Source organism: Symsagittifera roscoffensis, chromosome 1 (genome assembly GCF_963678635.1).
Source record: "Symsagittifera roscoffensis chromosome 1, txSymRosc1.1, whole genome shotgun sequence".
Taxonomy (NCBI): Eukaryota; Metazoa; Xenacoelomorpha; order Acoela; family Convolutidae; genus Symsagittifera; species Symsagittifera roscoffensis.
Window position 1 is genome coordinate 58,265,318 of NC_087062.1, and position 21,696 is coordinate 58,287,013.

Below are 21,696 nucleotides of genomic sequence, written 5' to 3' on the forward strand. Positions count from 1 at the left end.
CAATCGCTGATCTCTATAGTTGACTTCAAAAAAAAATTAAATTGCAATAATAAATTTAACAACTAAATTTTTGACAAAAGGAAGGAAAAAAGAACAAAGAAAAACATTTTAATATTTACAACTTTGAAGATAAATGTAACAACATGAAGAAGCTATCATTGTCAAAAACTACGGGGAATTGAGATAAGCCAGGATATTTTAAGCGCTAAAGGTTAAATCCAAGTACCCATGGAAAGTATCGAAAATTTTCCTTGTTTTAAACAAATGTAACGACGTCCCATAAAATACTAATCTCTGTGGTCCAATAAAGAACAATTGTCTTTTCATATTGAATTTGTCACACAGCAGCTTTGTTCTAATCATTCCTTCGGCTACTGGAAACAAGAAGACATTTCTGAAGTCAGAAGGAGCTTTATCAGGCAATTCTTCATCTAATTCATCGTCCAAGAAAAACCCGTCTGACACAGTTTCTTCTAAGTGGATCTGAATGCTTATCAAATTCAGCCTTTCTGCAAGTTTGACCAACTTCATAAACTGCAATTGATTTATGATGCAGGAAATGCGGTCGTAAAAATCATTAAAACCCATTCCTGGAAGATACGTGGTTGTTTCTACAAGCCAAAATAGGACGGAAGCAAACATGGTCTTGCAAAGAGATCCATCCCAGTTAATAAAAGCAGCCGGCAAAAATTTGATGGATACAAAGCTATTCGGAATGCGATGTGCTGTAACGGTCTCTTCACTTTTCAGACTTGTGAAAAATGGACAAAACTCACGCGCACAGAAGCGCAAGTCTGTGTTTCCACATATTAATATTGCACCTTTTTCGATAAGAGACCTGATAAGCTGCAGTAAATCCAATTCAGACAAAGCTCCGAATTCGTTCAAAATAGCCTCAAACAGAAGCCCCTCATGAGTCGCATTCTGTATGGACGCCAGCAAGATTATCTCCACTTCTGAGAGCGACTCACTATTCGGCATGTCTGAAAAGGACGTAACGTAGAAAGGCATATCAGGCAGCAATTCGCAATCTGAAGGACTTCGAATTAGCAACAAATCATAAACAGTTTTAACTGATATTTTCTGAAAGAACCCATCCTCTTTGTCGAAATAGAACTCTTTCATTGTTTCATTCAAGGACTCCCAGTCCTCATTAAGGGAAGCTGGTTTTAAAGAAATTTTCGGAATGTTTACCATTATCTTTTGATCTCTTTCTTGGAAAGTCACGGATAGATACTGTCTGATTCTATCCGCCTTGTCGAAACTTTGCGCCTCTCTCGCTTTTAGTTTGTCGTGATCAAAACATAGTTCTATTCTTTCGGCCTTTAGTTTCTTTTCTCCTTTGACTCTAGTATCGTTAATGGATCCTGGCACTGAGCGCTTTTCTTGCATTGAGATCAGTGCTATCTTCTGCTCTTCATTCAGCCCCTCTTCGTCCTCTGAGTCTGAGTCATACTTATCCGTCGACTTTTTCGTGCTCAGCATTTCTAAAAGGAAATATGGATTCAGAGGCGAAGCTGCACTTCGCAAACACAAGCGAGAGAACGGCAAAAAGTCGCTCTAAAAAGGTAAAAGAAAAAAGACAACCTAAACTAAAATTCTGATGTACCGCAATTGATTTTCACCCGTCATAGTATCTGCTCTATTGCCGCTTCACAATATTTAAACACTAGTGGCCCAGCTAAAGCTGGAGGTATCTGCTTGATAATACTTTTAAAATGTACTGATGCGAAAAGTAAATATCCAAAATTTCAACACGAAAAAAAATCGAAGAATTGACTTCTACCAAGTTCAACAATGCTAACTCTACAAAAATAAGGGCGTAGCCGCTATAAAGAGAATGCATACATAGTCTTTCGATTGAACCTTTAATCATAGATAAAATTTCCAAAAAACGGTCACATTTCAAAACATGATCTTTCTCAACTCAACATTACTTTTCTTCAAAACTTAGGACTTAGCTATCCAGTGAAAACTCTTAGCACCTGTTCTTTCAATTGAACCCTTTATTTGCGATTTGGCAAGGTAGTTTTCGACGAAAGCCTCCGAAAAATTCCCGAAGACAACCAATTTTTTTTCTAACAAAAATTAAGGTGCAGCTTCTTATTCATGGAGAGTTCCCACAACCTTTTGCCGCGATTAAACACTTGACATTAGATTGGGCTGCGTAATTTTCGAGGAAAAGTTTTAAGAAAACGATCAAAAAATTTTGACTTTTCAGAGGGCCATAGCTTTGTGTTGAAAAATTTGGGTGTAGCCGCTGATGCAGAGTAGTTTTACATAATGTGATCTTTTAGGAGCGCCCAAAAACTCAGATTTGGGAGGGTAGTTTTAGAGAGAATTCGAAAAGTTTCGAACAAAAAGTCATTTTATTTTTTCGAGAACCACAACTTAGTGTTCGAAAATTTGGGTGAGGCTTCTGGAGACACAGAGGAGTGGGCGATCTTTCCATTGGTACCATCTTTTTTGAAATCCGTAATTCAGTTTTTGAGAAAATCAAATTTTTCAAAAAAGTGAAAAATATTGCCTATGCGTCTCAAAAAAATACATTTTTAAAACCCAAATCACATACATTTTCATAATACCCGTTCTTATCGAAGAGAAAAAAGCCTGCAGTAGTTCCAAATTTGTAGGTTTTGCAATAGTTCCACAATATTTCCACATTTGCGACTTAGGTTGGAATAAAATGATGGAGACCGTAATAAGACACTACGCTGCGCTGGTGTAAATAGCATATTACAAACGAACCGATGATGCAGATGTTTAAAAATCAATCAAGATAATTAAAATATGAAAACACGCTTCTTTTACAGTTTTTCTACAGCAAAAAATGTATCATCTTCCTTATTATTATTGCAACTTTTGTAAATTTAACTTTCAAACCAACAAACAATTAACACGCATAAAAACAGGCGTAATTGAAGAAACAGAAACTCGAAACCATATCTTCTTAAACACAGAGGCGAGGTTGCAACTTCGCAAACACGAGCGAGAAATCACAAAAACTCTGCATGTAATAATTTTGAATGTAATTAATTAAAGTCACCACACTAATGTTGCATGTAATAAAAGAAGGTATTAAACAAAGTTGCGATAAGTTATGCAATTCAAAAATCTCGCGAAATAAACCAAGTTGGAAATTTTCTGAAAAGGGATTTAAATTACTAAATTGTTGTATGAAACAAATGGTTTTTTCCGTTCAATTGATGTATTGAAAAACCATCAACTGAGTTAGCCAATTACTAATCAAACGTCAAAGCAGTTGGCAATATACTGCTATTAAATCCATTATATATACTTTTTTCGTAACTCAAGTTTTTTTCAGGCAATTTCAATATTATAGTAGGCCGGCCGGAGCTTTGCACCATTTATGATAATTTTCAGACATATTACTGCAATATAGCCGACACAAAAGTCACTGATTCAAGAAAATGGTATTTTTAAAAACGAACTAGATCTACCAAAACCCAAAGTTTCTTTCGAACTGTCTGAATTGCAGTTCAATTCGAATTATAACATGTCATGAAAATAATTCCAAGCATTAGACTAGGATTGAAATCAAATTTACCAAGCAGTAAATAAAACCACAATCTTGGGCAAACGCCAGTTGAATTAAAAATTGAGCTCATAAAAAAACTTATCAATTCCTCTCCGAAAAAAAATCAAGTATAAGAAGATTATAGCCGTTCATACGATGCAATCTGATGAGAATAAACCAAATACTTTCAAGCCGAATAAAATTTTATCGCAAAAAATGAAATAAGCAAACTCGAGGTTGTAAACTTACAACTTTAAAACAAATTTCTAGCGAAACGGTTATTTTAAATAAATGCATGTTCAAAATATACTTGTTGGCCGGATCTGTTGAGAGAGAGTCCACGGCTTTAGGAGATGAGTCATGTGAACAAAGTTATTAACGAAAAAAGTCTGGTACATGGTTGCAATAACTTTGCAAATAAAAACCAACAAAAAACACCAGAAACGATATCATATTGATAAAATAATTATAACGCGGAACAGCTGTTTAAATGATTATTTTTGAAATTATAAAATGCCTTGCCACAGAAAACACGTACCTAAATCAGGGTCGAGATTTGGGTAATCGAATAGGGGTTTCCCCAAGTCAAGACTCATTTTGAAGTAGGGTAAGCTTTCCATTAAGCAGCACAGCACGAAAAACTTCGCGTATCTCTCCTTTTCTGGCTCATGCATCACACTCTGGCGCTCTAGCAACACTCTTTTTACAAGTTCATCGGAAAAATTTTCTTCCTCGTATATTGTTACCAAAGATTTTGTGAACACTTGTTTCGTCATCCATAGCATAAAAATTTTCACGATAAACAAGGGACTATCTTTGTTGATTTCTCTCTGTAGATTCAGGTTTGCAACAAAACGCCTATACTTCGGAAAATCTTTGAGGGCACGCGAATTTTCAACCAGAATTTGACTCCTCAATCTATTATAAACTGGTTCTGTTAGTTCTGCGATACTTGGAACGTCCAGGAGTTTGCCCATCACAATTGTCGAGGCCGTAAAGGGTTGCGTGTTTTTCTCGAAGAAGTAATTCAAAGTCAATGTTTGAATGGAAACATGTAGGGCATTCTTCCAAGGCTGTGAAGGATCAGAATAGTCCCAGAAATTTTCAGTTCCGCTTACAGAAAAAAACTGCTCCACTGTAAACTTTCTCTCTATCTGGAACATAGTATCATGCGCACTAACCATTGCCACTTTACGATTGCAGTGAACCAAAGCATTATAAAGGATTTTAAAGTGGTTGTACAATTCATCTGAGCTCATGTCGTCTTTGAATGCATTTACTGCTTGGGCTACTATTGGAAATTTCTCCGCGTGCGTCTTCAGTCCGAAGTACAGCAACATGGATTTGTAGTCGTGACTCATGAGGTATCGAAAGCGTCTCACTATTGAGGCCTCATTCTTGCCCTTTGCAGTGTTAGGCAGCAGTTCGTGTATGAAATCTCTGATAAGATATCTGTAGGTATTATGGGCAGGAAAAGGTAACACTGCGCGCATGATAGATAGAGCTATGTATCCATACACTAGCACTGCGTCTTCCTCCGAACTCCAGATTACTCGCAAGTGCTCTTTTCTAAACCACCAAAAGAACTGCTATCACGCAACATTTACAATTCAATTACTTAAAATCAGTATTGGCTGCAAAACAACACGAACACGTTTAAGAAAAAAAATTTTGCAGCGCATTTTTAGTTCCGACCACTCTCGTAGAGTGGCAAGGAACTGTAGCATAGGGTGAGTTTTTCGGTACTATTCTAAGAACCTCAAAAAAACCTTATACGTGATCAAGTGGGGTATCCTATGAAATCACTTTCAGTCTTGATTCAGATTCCAAAAAAAAATATTTGGCATATTAATATCTGCGGTGCTATCATTTCAGCTCGAAAACAGAAACAAATAAGTTTATCTATTCTTTGCGGACGTCTAATATTTTCACAATTTTTTTATTACCTTTTTTCCATGAGATTTGTGTACTCTGAGGTAAAAAAAAAACTTTGAAGCAAAAAAATCTTGGAAAACTGGCTTTCTGCCAACGTGTTGAAAAAAAATATATTATTTCATCTTTACACCGTCACTTAATGAAAAAAAAAACCTTTTTTTTTACAGGGGTTTCCCCAAAAACTAATTTTTTATTTAATAGTTTCTTACTCCAAACCCTTTAAAAACCATGCACATTAAACAGAGCCGAAAGTTAAACTAAAAATAATGTAACCTATTCCCCCTATAGTTATAGTCCCTAGTATAAAAAATTCCACCCTGTAAAAGATGAGTTCACGGCTACGCATTTATGAACCTTTAACAAACACCCCTTTGTGCTCCAATAACATAATACAATCGGGTACTAACTTTTCTCCGATTTCTTGGTTAATTTGTTTCTGACGCGCATTGAAATCTAAGATCCTCCTCTTGACTTTCTCCGCATTTTCCAGTTTCAATTTTTTAGCCGCAATTTCAGCCTTACTAGCTGCACTCGTGTGGTTAGCCACAGCCGCTCTCTTGAGACTTCGCTGTAAAATCCTGTTCTCTCTATGTTTCTTTTTCACCGCACATCTCTCGCTTATCGTTTTCGTCAATTGCACCAGGGACATGTGCTCGCATCGGGTATTCCTTCCTACAGCCACGCCGTAGTCTTTCTCGGCCAATGTACTCAATTTTTGTTTAGATGCATTCTTAATACAGCTGTCTTTAACATCTTGTGCACTTTTCAGCTGCCTCACGATTTGTCTCAGGGTGGCGTTGGCTTCTTTCACTGGGTACCAGTGGATGGGATCCTGTAGAAACAGCCTCTCCTCCGTTCCAGCAGTTCCTATCAACCAAACAAAACCACAACTCATCAGGTCAAATATGCTACTTCTTGTTAAGTTATTAGACCAAAACTAACAGGCCATATAAAACTCAAAGCATCTAAACCAAGCTTTAAAGCATTTGAGCCAAGCGTGATATTATTTTCGACTAAGACCGTTTATTTTCTCTCAAACTAAGAGCTATTTTCCCTCAAACAAACATAGCCAACCGATAGTTGAAAAAGACTAATTAACGCAGGAAAAAAACAGGCTTGGTTTTTGAACACAGTGGCGAAGCAGAGATTCGCATCAATTGCGATACAACACAAACATAAAAAACCATCAAGGTACAAAAAAATAACAAAAAATGTTGAAAAAAATTAGGTCTACTAAAATTTTGGTATGTCTCGATAATGTTTCAATCTAGGCAAAGATGCCAAGCAAAATATTTGAATTTTAAATTAGCAACGGAACAAAACTGACGAAGCGGAAACAAAGCCGACAATTTTTCAGCAGACACCACCTGAGCCGAAAAAAAAAAAAATTTTGTAAAAAAATTCAAGAGCCCAAAAACACAATGAACAACACTCGCAACTATAATGAACATAGCCAACTGACAGTTGAAAAAACAGAAATGAACGCAAAATAAAGAAAAAAAAACACTTTTGAAAAAATCTCAACCTTCGAATACCGAAGAAAAAAATAGATGGCCTCAAACCTCTTAGAATTTCTAGAACAATTTTTTTTCTACTTTTTGAGCCTTTTCAGTTGCACTTTTTGATAAACCTAAACCAATTTGAGAAAACTGTATAATTGGGTAAAACTTTTATTCCGCTGGAAAATCTGATAATTAAATTCCATTTTCTAAGTTAGAAGTAGATCACGTTTTTCGTGATTTTTTCATTCGAACGTAGAGTTCGCATTCCTTTTACCAAGGGAAATGAACTGAACCTAAAAAGAAATCAAAAATCAAACCGCGAAAAAGTAAATTAGAGCCTGAACAAAATTTTACTTTTTCCTGAAAAACAAAAGAATCATCATGACCTATATAAGAGTACTCAATACATTCATTACTCTTAATATGCATGTAACATGGTGGGACTTGAACCATCGGCTGAGAGGCTAAGTCTTGAGTCACTTTACCACCACTCACTTGCCCTTAATTACTACACAGAGGCGAAGCTGAGCTTCGCAACTTTTGCGATAAAAAATGAATGTCTATGATTAAAATGAAATGGACAAAAAAGAAAAAATTCAAAAAACCGTTTTTGTCAATGCAAATTGCAACAAAAGACCAAAAAAATCGGGAATAAAATTAACTGCAGCAGTAGAAACTCTATAAGAGCTTTGGGATTGCTATAAATCAGACAAGTTTTCAAAAAATCCTTTTTTCAGAACTAAGCAGACAAAAAGCAGACAGAAAAATCCTAATTAGCCAAAATTTTCTACTAGCAAAAAAAAAAACAGGTCTCAACTGAAATCGAACTCCAAGCATGGGGGTTACAGCACCTCGGAAAAATTGGAACCATCCAGCTATGGGAAGCAAGCCAACGAAAATAAACAGACGGACGATAGTCCGAACAAGCACAAAAACTCTAGTTTGCAAAAAAAGGGCCCGGTCGGATTCGAACCCCAAGCCTTTGCCATCTAAAGCTGTTGTTTTACTTCTACGCCAGATGCGCTGGATGGTTGATTATATTTGAATTTATAAATACCAAGCGATAATAAAGCTGAAAATACTTGAGCAGAAACCCTTCATGCCGGAAACAATTCAGAAAAAATTCTAGAAATTCATAAAATGTTAAGTCGCTTTTTCCCTCAAAGCACACACACACACGCACAAAACTTTTTTCGGTTGTAACAACGGAATTAGAAGCCACTAATTCGATATTAATTAAGCCGAAAATTATTAAGCCGATAAAAAAGACACAATGAAAAAAAAAAAGACTCAAGAAATCGAGCTGGTAAAATTACAACCAATATGGAAAGCCAATTTCGATTCGGCCGGATGTTTAAAATACTTAAAGCAACTGCAGTGAGAATTGTTTGCAGCTAAAATAAACGATTGTTAGATGCGGAAACTAAGCCGACAAAACATAAGCAGACAAATAATAGGCCGAAACTTTTTCGATCCGGAATATTTACCGTTTGAAAAACTGAACCTGGTCAGATTCAAACAAAGGACCTTTGCCGCCCCACTCGTATTCGCTGCCACTATGCTAAGTGTGAAAGAGACACTACAAAATTTGAATTCATTATGGAGCAAGATACATAAGGAGTCTAATGAGTCCTGTGGACAAAGTTGTTTACGGAAAAAAAAGTCTAGTACCCGATTGTTATACCCTTGCTTATCGCAAGGGTAAATATAAGTTGAAAGCCTAACCGAAATCAACAAACACTGGCTCTCTGCACTGTGGTACTGCGGATGGCTTTGATATGTAGTATTTTTCTAAGTTGAACCCACTCCCATTGTGTAGCGCCCACTTGCGCGTTAGGAAGCGACTGGCGAAGACGTTGTAGATGACGATCTTCTCATTCAGACAAGTTCGCACAGAAATATCCCTCAGCTTTTCCCAGTAATCTTCCAGAGAGACCAGGTCTCTCAGCTCAAACTCCAGTTTAGGATATGGAATGGTTGTTGGATATGAGCTGAGGTCAAGCACATCAGGATTTTGCGATGTGTCTTAACATTTAAAAAGGCATCAGTTATTTGTCAACTTTTCGGAAAAATCATGTGCACGAAACAAACATTACAGTACTTCATACAAAAAAGTTGGGGCGATGACTATACTAACAGCCCATCATTAATGTTACTTACCATAGAAACACGCTTTCGTATGAATGTAAATGAAGGCGGCCTTTCTTCGCTCTCCGATAGTTTTACGAGACAAAGTCACCAGTCCCAGCGCGCACAATATTTTCACCAAGTACCACACCCGGTTCGCGATTGCCTCATTGGACACAATTATGGATCTTAGCGTCGGGTGGATTAATCCCGCTACTTCATAAGAGTAAAGAAACAAGTTGCACAGGGCATTGAAATTGGTACTCATTGCTGTCTTCTCGAGAAACATGGCGAGGACCTGAGGTCAAGAAAGATTAATTTAAAGCATGAAACAGAATTTCAAGAAATATTCTACTTTTACATAAAAAGAATGAATGAAAAAAGCCGCTACGCTTCTCTGTGGGACTGACTTATCCATAACGACACCACAGAGCTGCATCAATCACACTCTTTTTTAAACAAAAAAAGTCCACATTTAAAATGTCAGATATTTGAGTACTTGTTTGTACCTTCATTGGAAGCATGTCCAAAACATCAGAGTAGTGGATCCAACCATCTCCATAGGCACACGGAGAAACCATGAAGGAGTCCAACTTCCTTAAGAATTTCGGCGAGAGACAGATGGACACTCCTCGCACCTTGTACAGCAAAATCGAGTGCAATATCTTCGCCATGTGCATCGTGGGCACAAATAGTCCGAAGGTCGTTCCCGAGTTTTCTTCCTCTTTTTCGTTCCATCCCAGTTTACCCCAAGCAGCCTCGTCATTCTTTTGCTTGGGGTTCTAAACATTGACCAAGTCGATTGCAAAAGGTGCTAAATTAACGGCAAGCCGAGTTTTTGTCTTCAAAATCATAATCGCTATTAAAAGACTATGACTTCACTATGATTGGGCGAAGAGATAGACCCCTAGACATCTTTTTGTAGGTGCTCTAAATAGGGCTTTCACGAACAGTTCTTCCGGAGAGCCCGGAAAATCAATTCGTTCGCCCACAAAATTTTGGCAAAATTGCTAATTTTGTTGGAAATAATTAACAGTAATACGTCAAAAAGATTTTCAATGAGTGAAAAAAAATGAAAACTACTGACAATTAAGATGACAAACAATAAGCAGACACGAGACCGCTAAAAAAATCTTTAAAAAAAACAGGCCAGATTCGAATCTTGAAACCTTATCAATCCAGACAGGGACGCATTTCCGGAAAAATTCAAGCTATCAACTGATTCAAGTATTCTGGGAGATAAGTTCTTCAGCTGAAAAATGTCTGATTTCATGTGCGCAAGCAAACTAACTGAAATAATATAAATGTCAGATTTTACATGTTAACAGAGATCAGACGGGAATAATTAAAATGCTCGTATGTCGGCTTACCTTTGGAGGAGTGGGTATGTTAGCCTCCATACAACTGTCGTTAAGTCCATCCATGTTTAAATCAAATTGACTGCACTGTTGATAGTTTTCGGCATCCAGAACACTCATAGCGTTTTCTTTCTGGGCGTGACTATGATTTTCACTGAGAGACGAAAGATTATTCGATTGACTTTCTCCATTCAGCATTTCTGTGTTTGAAGTTTCTTGATTTTCTCTGAGAAGCATCGATACTTTCGGGCTTACTTCGTCTCCTATATCTAAATCAGGGGCTTCTTGCAGTGCCTCTGCCACCCTGGTTTGCTCGGCAACAAACTCCATTTTTTCGTCTTTTTCAATGAACCTAACAGTAGCTTTGTCGCTTATGAGCTTGTGAACTAATTTGTGATTTTCATCAACTCCAGGTAAGACTATCAAATGGATTTCTTTTTCTATTCCATGCCTCTCATATTTTACTCCCAGCTGATTTATCAGTCCTTCAGATGACAAAATATCCAAGAATTTCTTCTTCGATTTCCTATCCCACATGGGATTGTTCAAACCAATTGCTTTTTCAACAGACGAAACTACATTACCAAGTAATGCGATTTCCATCACAGAAATCTTCGCGAGATGCTTCAGAATAATTGCTCTTCTCAGTTTTTGCAAATCAGTTCTGAAAAACTTATGTTTGAATTCAAAATCTTCAGGCGCCAATTCAATGCCGAACTCTTCAAGGTCATGACCAAGGAAATCCTTCCAAAGAACTGAGCCTCCTTTTTTGGAGCCTTTAGCAGTTGGCTTCTTAGCTATCTCTTTGCATCCATGCTGGGAATTTTCCACAGTTGTATCCTCATTCAAGCAGCCTACTCCATCGCCGTTACTTTTTGCTTCCTCTTGGGTTTCTGTGGCATTTGCGCTTTTCACCTTCGTCACCGTTTTGCACACTTCGACCATCCTGACATTTATACTCTCACTGTAGTTGGCACAAAAATTTTTGTCTACACCTCTGGCGACATAATAGTTACTGCCCGTATAAGCCATCACATTGTTGATTGTGGCGTCCGAATACTTCAGGAGATCTCTATAGTGGTTTGCCATAGTTTGGTCCGGCTCTATCAGCTCGGGTGCCATAGTCGGTGCGGTGTCTTGTGAAATGGGGTTGCTCCAAAGCAGTTTGCCCTTGGGATGACTTCTCTGTAACTGAGGAATGTATTTATGTTCACCGAATTTATTCACTCTATTCGTAGGTGATTTGATGTACACGACTTTGATATAGCCATCTGCTTTCATCTTCTCAACAACTTTCTTCAGCTGATGATCATCTCCATAACATGGGCGAAGAAATTTTCTTGGCAAAGAAGTTGCATCCGGATGTAAATTTCTATATTCAGCCATTCTTTTGTCGAAGGCTACAACCCATGGAGGCAGTTTGTCCTCTGACTCATTCATGTCCAAATTAGTTCGATCAGCGAACCGAGCCAGTTTAACTATGACACCATTATCTGCGAATGATCCGACGGTTCTAACGCCTGACTCTTTACACACCTGTCCCATCTTATACGCCTGAGACACAATTGGGTACACGTCTATTCCAGTCGCCCAGTCCTCCTTCAGCCAGTGTATTGTAATATTAATATCAATTATCAACAAAAAAAAACAATTTCCGACACAGCGGCGAAAACGAAAATGAAGTTAAAAATGACTTGTCAGAACTTCGTGAAAATCTTTTTCAAATCCAATGATACAATTCTCACCCATTACCGCAATATAATTCTCACTTAATTTATCAGAGATAAAGCTGTACTTCGAAAAGAGGACCGAAAAGATGGCGAAGTAGCTGAATGCAAAAAAACTACGCTGTCAAAAGAATCAATTTCAAGAAAAACAAGCACTGAAAAATTTAATTTGATTCTCGAAGAGCGTTATTTGTTTGGATCAATTGAGATTAATTTTCTTGAACACGTAGGAATCAGTCGCAGAACAAAAGCACGCTTAAATTAGTCCAGCAAATAGACAAATCGCCAATTTCAAAACCACCTCACTTAATTAAAAAAATAACCTCCTAATTAAATAAGAAGTTGAGTATCTGTTCACGTTAGAGCTTAGGGAGGTGATACTTACCATGGGGTATAGCCATTTAATAATTAAATAATTATTTAATAATTAAGAATTAGCCAATTAATAATAAAAAGCAGAACCATGAAATTTAAGACAAGAACTGAACACAGAAAAAGTTTAGACAAAATCGAACTGACAACATAACTCAAGCTGAAATAAAAATCTAAATGGAAAAATTGATATATAGCTAACAGAGTTGAAAAAAAAAATTTCAGCGTTCGAGCTTCAAATTAAAGTATGTCCTGGGCGGATTTAGGGGGGGTGGTTTGAATGTCCTTCTCTCAGGGCTTCGACCCCCTCATCAACCAAAGGGTCCCACGTTTGGTATTATTTTATGGCATCCATTTTAGGTCGACGAACCCGAAAATTTTTCTAAAGGCGCCAATAAAAACTAATTAGCGTGTATCACAATTCCGGTGCTTCGAATTTTTGACAGAGCCCAATTACAGGGTTGGTAATTTCAAAATTTCTAAAACTTTTTAATTCCAAATTTGAAAAACCATAAAAGCATCATCTCTAAAACTTAAAGGGCCTCTGCTGAAAATTGGAAGCCAGATTTGCAACCACGAAGATTAACCTGAGAGCATCCTACTATAGGGTTGGGAATTTCAAACTTCGTGATTTTTTAAATCTGAAATTCCCGAAAAAAAAAGAAAAAATCACAAAACGTCTTGTCTCGAAAATTAAAAGGATTTGAGCATTCATATTCAGAGGCAAGATTCGCAACTCCTGAGAGTACCCTGACAGCATCCAATTTCAGGGTTAGAAACTTCCACTTTTAAAACAAAAAGTTAATTTACATTTTCTGAAAACTTTTTGAAAAAATCACAAAAAGCGTCAGAACTCGAAAAGTACAAGGATTTGAGCTGTCATATTTGGAGGCAAGATTCGCAATCCTTGAGAGTACTCTGAATGCACCCAAATAAAGGGTTGGGAACTTCAAGAATATTAAATTATTTTGTAATTTGAGTTTTCTGAAAATTTTTGAAAAAGTCCTCAAAATCGTCGTATCTCGTACACTAAAATGATTTGGGCTCTCATAATTGGAGGTCAAATTTGCAAGCCCTCGGGAAATCCTGACAGCTTCCCACTATTGGGCTGCTTAATTTAAACTCGGTGAAATAGCCACTAAACTCAAACTGGAAAATCGAAAAAAAAAATCTTAACCATTGCAATATACGATTATAGCTTAAACGTGAAAAAATTCTTTCTTTTAACATGCAAAAATAATGCGTTGAAAAAACTTAAACGTGGCGAGATAGTGAAGCCCGCATTTAAATATATAAAAGATAATAGATTTTGAAGGGGAATGCGCGCCGATAAAACGCAATTTTTTGTCAAAACTTTCGAAAAAGTACGCAAAAATCGCCTGCGGCGCGACATTTTTGAATCTTTAATGTGTTTTCAGATTGCTTGGAAAACCTATTTGGTCAGTCAATCTAATCCACCTAAAAAAAGATTGACAAAAAAAAGATTTCCCCTGCTTAAAGCTCGTTGTTTTTTGTAAATCTGTTATGATTGACACTAGTTAAAGTTCATCAAACTGCATCATTAGATAAATTTTTTATTCTGCAGGGAATTCTAAAAATTTTTAAAAAAAAACACCTTTTTCTAACCATAAACTAATTCTTATTTTTTCGCACCATTTCCTCTTTCGGATTTTGAGAGCGTATTTTGCCTTTCTTTTAGCATTTGAATCGAGCTTAAAAAAACAAAAGTCAAACTGGAAATGATTACATTTGGCATCAGCAAATTTATAGACTTCCCTGGAAAAAGGCAACACGACATAAAAGCAACACATCTTCGCACTTTGCTCATTGACACTAACCAACTTGCACCTTCACGCGTTGGAAGGTTATCAGTCGACCTTGCAGTTGTTATTTCAGAAAATCAAGGAATTTTTTGGACGCGCCTCAATCTTTCCTACCAATCCTCATCGCCGCATTAGAGATTTCATTGAGAACTTTGAGAACATAACTTAAACGAGTATAATACACTGCCTTTAATTCATGAATGAAAGCGCCGCGTTCTCTACACTTTGCGAGGTACTCCAGGAACATGAATGTGCTGAAGGTCTCATTCTGAATGTCTTCTACACAGGCGTCAGGAGGAAGTAATAATCGAACTCTGTCCCCAAAACTAGCTACGAACGTGAGCCTATCCGGGTCGTACTCAAAGACATCTTCGCAATCCAAATCATCCATTTCTACTCGGTTGTAGCGGTCGGGACAAAATCCGAAATCTGCTACTAGTTGATTGGCTTGAACAGACGGAATCAAGTTCTTGTTGAGAAATTGCACGGCGTCACATGGGCTGTAGTTGCGCTGCTGTTGTTCGTATAACAGAAGTGGTTCAGTTATCAAGGGAACAACCGTTAACTTTCGCGGTTGGTCTAGATAGTAACACCTAAATACCAACTTTATCATAGGGTTCTATTTATTCGTAGGTATAAACACAGCCAGCAACCAATTGAAAAAGTGTTAATAAAATGAGGGAAGCATTGAAAAATTATTGCTTTTCTCCCCGAAAAAAATTATAAAGCTAAATCAATTTCGGTTAAATAAACTGTCCCTGTTTTGATTTAAAAAAGGTCCAATTTGAGAAGAGATTACTGATTCCACGTGTATTTAATTCCGTTGGCGACTCTTTTACATCTTTACAAAATTTGAGCTTTAATTGAAGTTCACAGAAAAATTTTGAAAAGACAACAACCACAATAGCTGAGATTCACTTAGTTCAATAACACTCAATAAAAACAGTCAACAGACAGTTACACGGTGTTCTTTAACTCGAAGAGCCAAAAAATGTTTGTGATCGAAATGTGTTAATAAAAACTTGGATTTTGCCCAAAAACTACAAGTTGTTTCTAACAAAATACGTGCGAAGAATGAAAATTTTTGTGATAATGGAACTTTTTCAAGGACTTTTGCAGGAAAAATTCTCGCACCAGGTTCTCTCAATTGAATTTTTCATCTCAGATTTCTTAGGGTATTTAGGAAAATATTTAAGAAATTTTAAAAACGGTCAAAAAATCAATAACATGACTTTTTCAGCAAAAAGCAGATCGTCGTTGCTAAAGTAGAGAAGATGACAAAACTGGGGTATCTTGATTGAACACTTAACCTGAGAACTGGCCCGGTAGTTAACGATTAAGGTCAAAAAGTTTTTCAAAACTTTGATTTATTTAAAGGCCATAGCTTGTTTCGAAAAAAAATTAGGCGTAGCCAATTATTAAGGCAGACTTTCAGCAACCTGTTGTTTCGATTGAGGGAAGTCCAAAAATCGGCCAACAAATCAAAAACTTGACAATTCCGAGAATCATAGTTTTATGTGTACAAATATGGTGCGTAGCCGTTAATGCAACAGAGATTCACGCAACCTATGATTTCGATTGAACACAAAACTACCGATTAGGGATGGTAGTTTTCGAGAAAGGTCAAAAAGTATCAAAAACGGTCAAAACTCAAATTTTTTTTTATTTATTTGAAGGTCATAGCATGATTCGCTTGAAGGACTTTACCGAGGCCCATAACTTTGTGAGGCAAAAAAGTTTGAGCTGTGAAAATTGCGAAAAAATTTCCCATAAACTTTTCTTTGAATTGAATTGAACCCAAAATCTCACTTTTGGGAGGGTAGTTTTCGAGAAAAGTAAAAAAACCTTCAAAAAAGTCAACAAATAAAAAAAGACTATTTTCAGAGCCGTTACTTTGTGTTAAAAAATGGGGACAGCCGCTGATGCAAAACATAGCCATTCGAAGATTGAAAAAGAGTAATTAACGTGAGTAAACATAAAAAAACACTGACTTAGTTGAATAAATCTCAACTTTCGAATTTCAAAGAAAAAAATAGATGCCTTTTCAGCTCTTTGAATTTCAAAACGATTTATGATCGGCGCATTTTTTACACAGATACGAAGCGGAGCTTCGCACCAAATGCGATGCAACACACACATAGCATTGCAAGCTAGCAGACAGAAAATAAAACAAAATCCACTAATTCGAAAAACAATTAGAACATTTCGAAAAAACCATCACTACAAAATTTTCAGAAATTTGTCTGGAATGCTGTTCAAATTAAAACCACAAAAACTGGCGTTTAATAAGTATTCGGACACAAATTTTGAAAAATTTGAAAAAATCGAAAATCTTAAATTTTACGCTGCTCCCCCTGCGGAAACAAAAAAAGCGTAAAAATCTATTTTCCCTTTAAAACAACGTTTAACTAAGTCACTTGCTCGATAAAACAAAAGCAAAATCAATTGAAGCCAATCAAACCAGCGAAGAACAAACGAGGAAAGTTACAAAGTAAGTTTACAAATTACAGAAGACGAAACTCTTTCGGTTACAATAAAAGTTATCAACAGCCCAGAAAAAATCCGTAACAACGCAACTAAGCCGACCTTTGAATTTTACATAAGCAGCATAACAAAACTTGCGAAGCGGAAACAAATCCGACAATATTAGGGGAGATGCCAGTTGAGCCGAAAAAACTTGAGCAGATATATCACTTAAGTCCTTAGGGTGCAAACGCGATGGCGTTAAATCTAGCCCAAGTGCGAAGGAACCTCGAAGTTGTTAAGACTCATTAATAAAGCAAGATGCAAATATAAGAAAGTTTGTTGACGGGAAAAATATCTAGTTATCAATTACAAGCGACTTGCTTTCGCAAGTGTAGAGTACTGAAATCTACTTTTGAAACAAAAGACAAAATTCATTTTTAGCTGTTTGTTATCGGATAACTTAACTTACCTCTCATTTAGCAAAATAAAATTTGATATGAGAAAAGAGCGAAAAAAGAGACGGAGCGTAGTTTCGCACCACTTGCGAATTGACACAAAAACATCACGGCAGCTAGTCAAAAAAACAAACAAAATTTTTCGCAATGGAAAAACGCAATGGCCAAAAATAATGCGTTTTGAAACAAAAATAATCAATCGATAAATAAGCAGACAATAATTGGGTAGTATAGCTTGAGTCAAAAAAAACCTCGCAAAAAATTCTAGCTGTTTTTTACGCCTAACACTGAAGCAGAAAAACAACTGTTTTCACCATAAAAAAAGTTTTCACCATTAAAGCAAAATATTATCGCAATTTATAAAGAAAAAAATAAATGGCAATTATAGTTCAAATTTATTTAAAAAGGAAAAGTTCATGCATTGGAAACAAGCCGATAAAAACAAGCAGCCAAACGACAGTCCGACCATTTATTTTCCCCTTAAAAGTTTCAATTAGAAAAATCATGGCTCTTGGCCGAAATCGAACAAGCACTATTTTCGACCAGCCAGGGTCCTTGCAGAAACCGCCTTTGGATTTGAATTTATTATAAGCATTAAACTTCTCATGCACAATTTCTCGTAGTAAATTAACGGAAAAAATCTAGTAAACGATTGCAATACCCTCCATGCAAAAGTAAACAAAACGGCGAATTGGCACTTTCAAAACAAGAAAAAACAGAACTTATTTGTTGGACACTATTGGTGCGATCTATATTAGAAAAAAGTCAAATCGTAATATAATACAAGCGTTTGCTTGAGTTCAAAAACTTCAGAAACAAAAGACTTAAAAATTGAAAAATCACTCAATTAGCGCTTTTAGCATTCATAACGTGTTTCCAATGGGCTGACAAATTAGGTCAGTGGGCTGACATAGCAGGTCAAAACTAACAAAAGCGAAGTTGCACTTCACGCACAAAAACATGAGTTACATAGAGACGAAGCTGAGCTTCGCACCACTTGCGACACAAAAATGAATGCAGGTGATTAAAATCATATGAAAAAAAATCAAAAAAAAAAGTTATAAAAATCTCAAAACACCCAAAAAGATCTAAAGCAAAAATAAGCAGGCATACAAAAATCTAAAAGTGCTGAAAAGTTTGCAAGAAAAACAGGTCCGGACTGGAATCGAACTCCAGGTCTTTGTCCTCAAGCATGGGTGTAAGAGCAACTTATAAAAGAGCTGAATCTTCATAAAAAGCATGCTACGGGAATTATTTCGACAAAAACAAACAGACGGACGATAGTTCAAAAAAGCTCATTGTTTGCAAAAAAAAACAGATCCCGACCGGATCGAACCAAAAGTATTTGCCGTCTCAAGCAGGCGTGTTACCTCTACGTTAGATGCACCAGGAGGTTGATTCAATTAACAACACAGAGGCGAAGCCCAGCTTCGCGACAATTATGATACAAAAAACATTGCTTTACAAAATATTGAAAGGAGTAAGAGAAAAGGTAGATTCTTTTTAAAATTAAGCTGAAAAAATTACTAGAAAAAAGTCAAAAATTTATCTACAAAAATTCCATTTCTTAATCTCGGACAATGATCAAAAACAGCCTTATCAAGCATAAAGAACCAAAGATCGAGCAGTAAAAAAAGGCTAAAAAAATATATCGACCCTAGTTAAGCCGAAAACGAAACTGTAGACTTATGAACATTCTAGATAAAAAAAACTTTTGAAGCAAAATTCGTACGACCCTGAAACAGACAGAAGCATTAAAAACCAATTTGCCCCTAACAACGCAACATAAATTGACTACCGATACAATACACAAAAAAAACCCATTCTTTGAAAACGGACAACTTCAAAAACTTATCAAATAATATAAATGCTTCGGAAAAATAGCCGACAGAAATTAAGACGAAAACAACAAACCAAGAAAACACCTATATTTTTTCAATATTTGAATTAAAAAAAACTTTCAATACCCAACACGAACTAAAAAGTAGTTTTATTTGAATTAGAGCATGTGATCCTTTTAGCATGTCGGAATGTCGGCAGAAAGTTTTTTTTAGAAGAAAAAATGTAGATTCCGATCAAAAGTCACTTGCTCTCGCAAATAAAGGCTGTACATGAGTGAGCCCAGGGCCCAGGAAGTGAGTTCTGTGAAACAATCTATTAGGGGAAAAATCTAGTACCAGATTTCAATACCCTTGCTTATCGCAAAGGTAAAATTATTTTTGAACAAAGGCGAAGCTGGGCTTCGCACCACTTGCAAGACTGAAAGCCACCGAACCGAAAAAATCCAACGCCAAAAAACCTAACACCCGAATATTTCATATGATGGTCTCAAAAATGATACTCATAAAAATCCAAAAGTTGGATTTTTTGAAGCAGAAAAATTTCTATGTGCCATTACTTTGAGCCAATTAGCAACTAATTTCTAAGACATCACAAGAAATTAAGAATTATAGTTGAATTACTAATGAAAAAACACACTATACAGAACAAAAGAAAACATTAAGTGTACTGAAAACAAATAGCGAAAATAAACTAAATTTGTTATTTTGAAGCAAAAAATTCGGGAAATAACAAGAAAAATATGCAAAAAAATGTAGAAGTATTTAGTGATCTGATAGCACTTAAGGTCTCCTAAACCGAGTCTCTTCTTTACAGAAGTAATCGTTCTACAAAAACATATAGAGTAGAAAATACTTAAAGCAAAATGAAATTAATTGACGACAAAACTGATTGAAAATTATACCAATTAAATTGCTAATAGAATCATTCCTCAATTACATTCGCCAAAAAATATGACGCAGAGGCGAAGCTCAGCTTCGCTCCACTTACGATACAAAACACGAGAGCCCCTAAATAGGAAAAAGTTTAAAATGTCGAAAAAACTAGAATTATTGAAATAAATTATGAAATTACGCTCACCGTCAAAACACAAACACTATTAGCTCGTCAAATGAATTAATATGATGTCAATAAGCCAATATAATATAAACCAAACCCTATTAAGCCGGAAAAAAAATGAAAACTAAAAGAAGCCGGAAAAAAATTCAAAAGTTATGACTAATAAAGTTAATTGTCGAAAGACGCAATATGAAGCCATTAAGCCGATATAATTAGGTCACTAAGCCAAAAAAAATATCAACCGAAACCATTTGAGCAGAAAAAAAACAAAAAGAAAATAAACGAAGTCAAGAATTAACAAACAGCATAAGTAAATAACAACCCTAACAGCAACTACAATGTACATTGCGTTTGGCAAAAAAAAATTCTTCGACTAAGCCGACAAAAACTGTGAGCAGTCAAATACTAGTCTGACAATTGTTTGAAACAGAACTTTTCCAGTATGAAAAAAACAGGGTCCTGTCAGATTCGAATCTAGGACCTTTGTCGTTCCAGGAGTGTTCGCTAATTCCAGACCATGTGTGTGAGAGAGATCGAGAGAGTAATTTACGGGAAAAAAATCTAGTACCCGGCTGCAATACCCTTGCATATTGCAAGGGTAACCATCTAGATAATGAAAATTTAAGCAAAGGAAAACTTTTTATCTATCAGATATTTTTACACCCCCACACTTCTTTTCAAGAACAAAAATGATATTCTTCGCATCAGAAAACGCAATAATAATACCAAATAAATGCCCGAAATCTTTTTAGCATGATTAAGATGATTTCGGAGGCTCATTATATCGCAAAAGTGATCGCAATTGAAATAATATTTTAATAATTTTGAGCTCAGGACATCAATATTTTCAAAATGACTCAACAAATACTATAGCCTTTAATAATACTATCAGCTTTGATTTTAATTTACGGCCGGATTATAAGCATATAGTGTAATGAATCGGAACCGAGAGATTGAACAGAAAAATTTGGGTCGGAGTTCGGTTGGAAAAATCGAACTCGTACAAAACGCAAGCGCTTGCAATTAAAAAAAATTGCCAAAGGAGATGTTTGAAAATTAGTCTGCTTCTTTAGACATCCTTAGCATTTGAATTCAACGAATGAAAGGCGAAGAAGAGCTTTTAACCTGCATCCGGGTTTTACGAGCAGGTAGCTGATGATGCGCAGTTTTTGACAACGAGTGATCTGTTTGTCAAGGAGTCTGCCGATCTCGAACCAGAGTTTGGTGAGTGTGATTCCGGCCACTCCCTCCAAGGCCACCTGTTCACTAGCCATCAGCAGCACCTCCATCCAAACCAAAAGAAACCTCAAAAGACAACTCGAACACGGTCATGTTATTAGTTTCAAGGATTCATCTATTTTCTCAATTAAAGCTGTTTTGTTTTACATATCTTTCCATGTCTTTAATATAACCATTCTGTCTGAAAATCTGCTTCTGCAACTTGAGATTTTCTATTTTGCTAGCTAACTAGCCTTTCGAAGCTTAGCCTTAAACG

General features: G+C 36.3%; 1 protein-coding gene across 2 annotated transcripts; it reads right to left on the reverse strand.

Annotated features, from left to right (window-relative positions):
- Positions 1-78: 78 nt before the first annotated feature.
- Positions 79-21,634, reverse strand: LOC134846308 (uncharacterized). Of its 2 annotated transcripts, XM_063863623.1 has the most exons (10): positions 21,327-21,634; positions 14,570-14,975; positions 10,473-12,059; positions 9,612-9,884; positions 9,136-9,400; positions 8,701-9,000; positions 5,881-6,340; positions 4,077-5,107; positions 1,195-1,487; positions 830-983 (listed from the first exon to the last, which is right to left on the reverse strand). In XM_063863623.1, the coding sequence occupies exons 1-10, from the start codon at positions 21,488-21,490 to the stop codon at positions 945-947; spliced, it is 4,818 nt and encodes a 1,605-aa protein (XP_063719693.1). In that variant the 5' UTR covers positions 21,491-21,634; the 3' UTR covers positions 830-944. The 2 variants fall into 2 exon arrangements, with proteins under 2 accessions (XP_063719685.1, XP_063719693.1); XM_063863615.1 differs by having other exon boundaries at positions 79-1,487.
- Between the last annotated feature and the right edge of the window lie 62 nt (positions 21,635-21,696).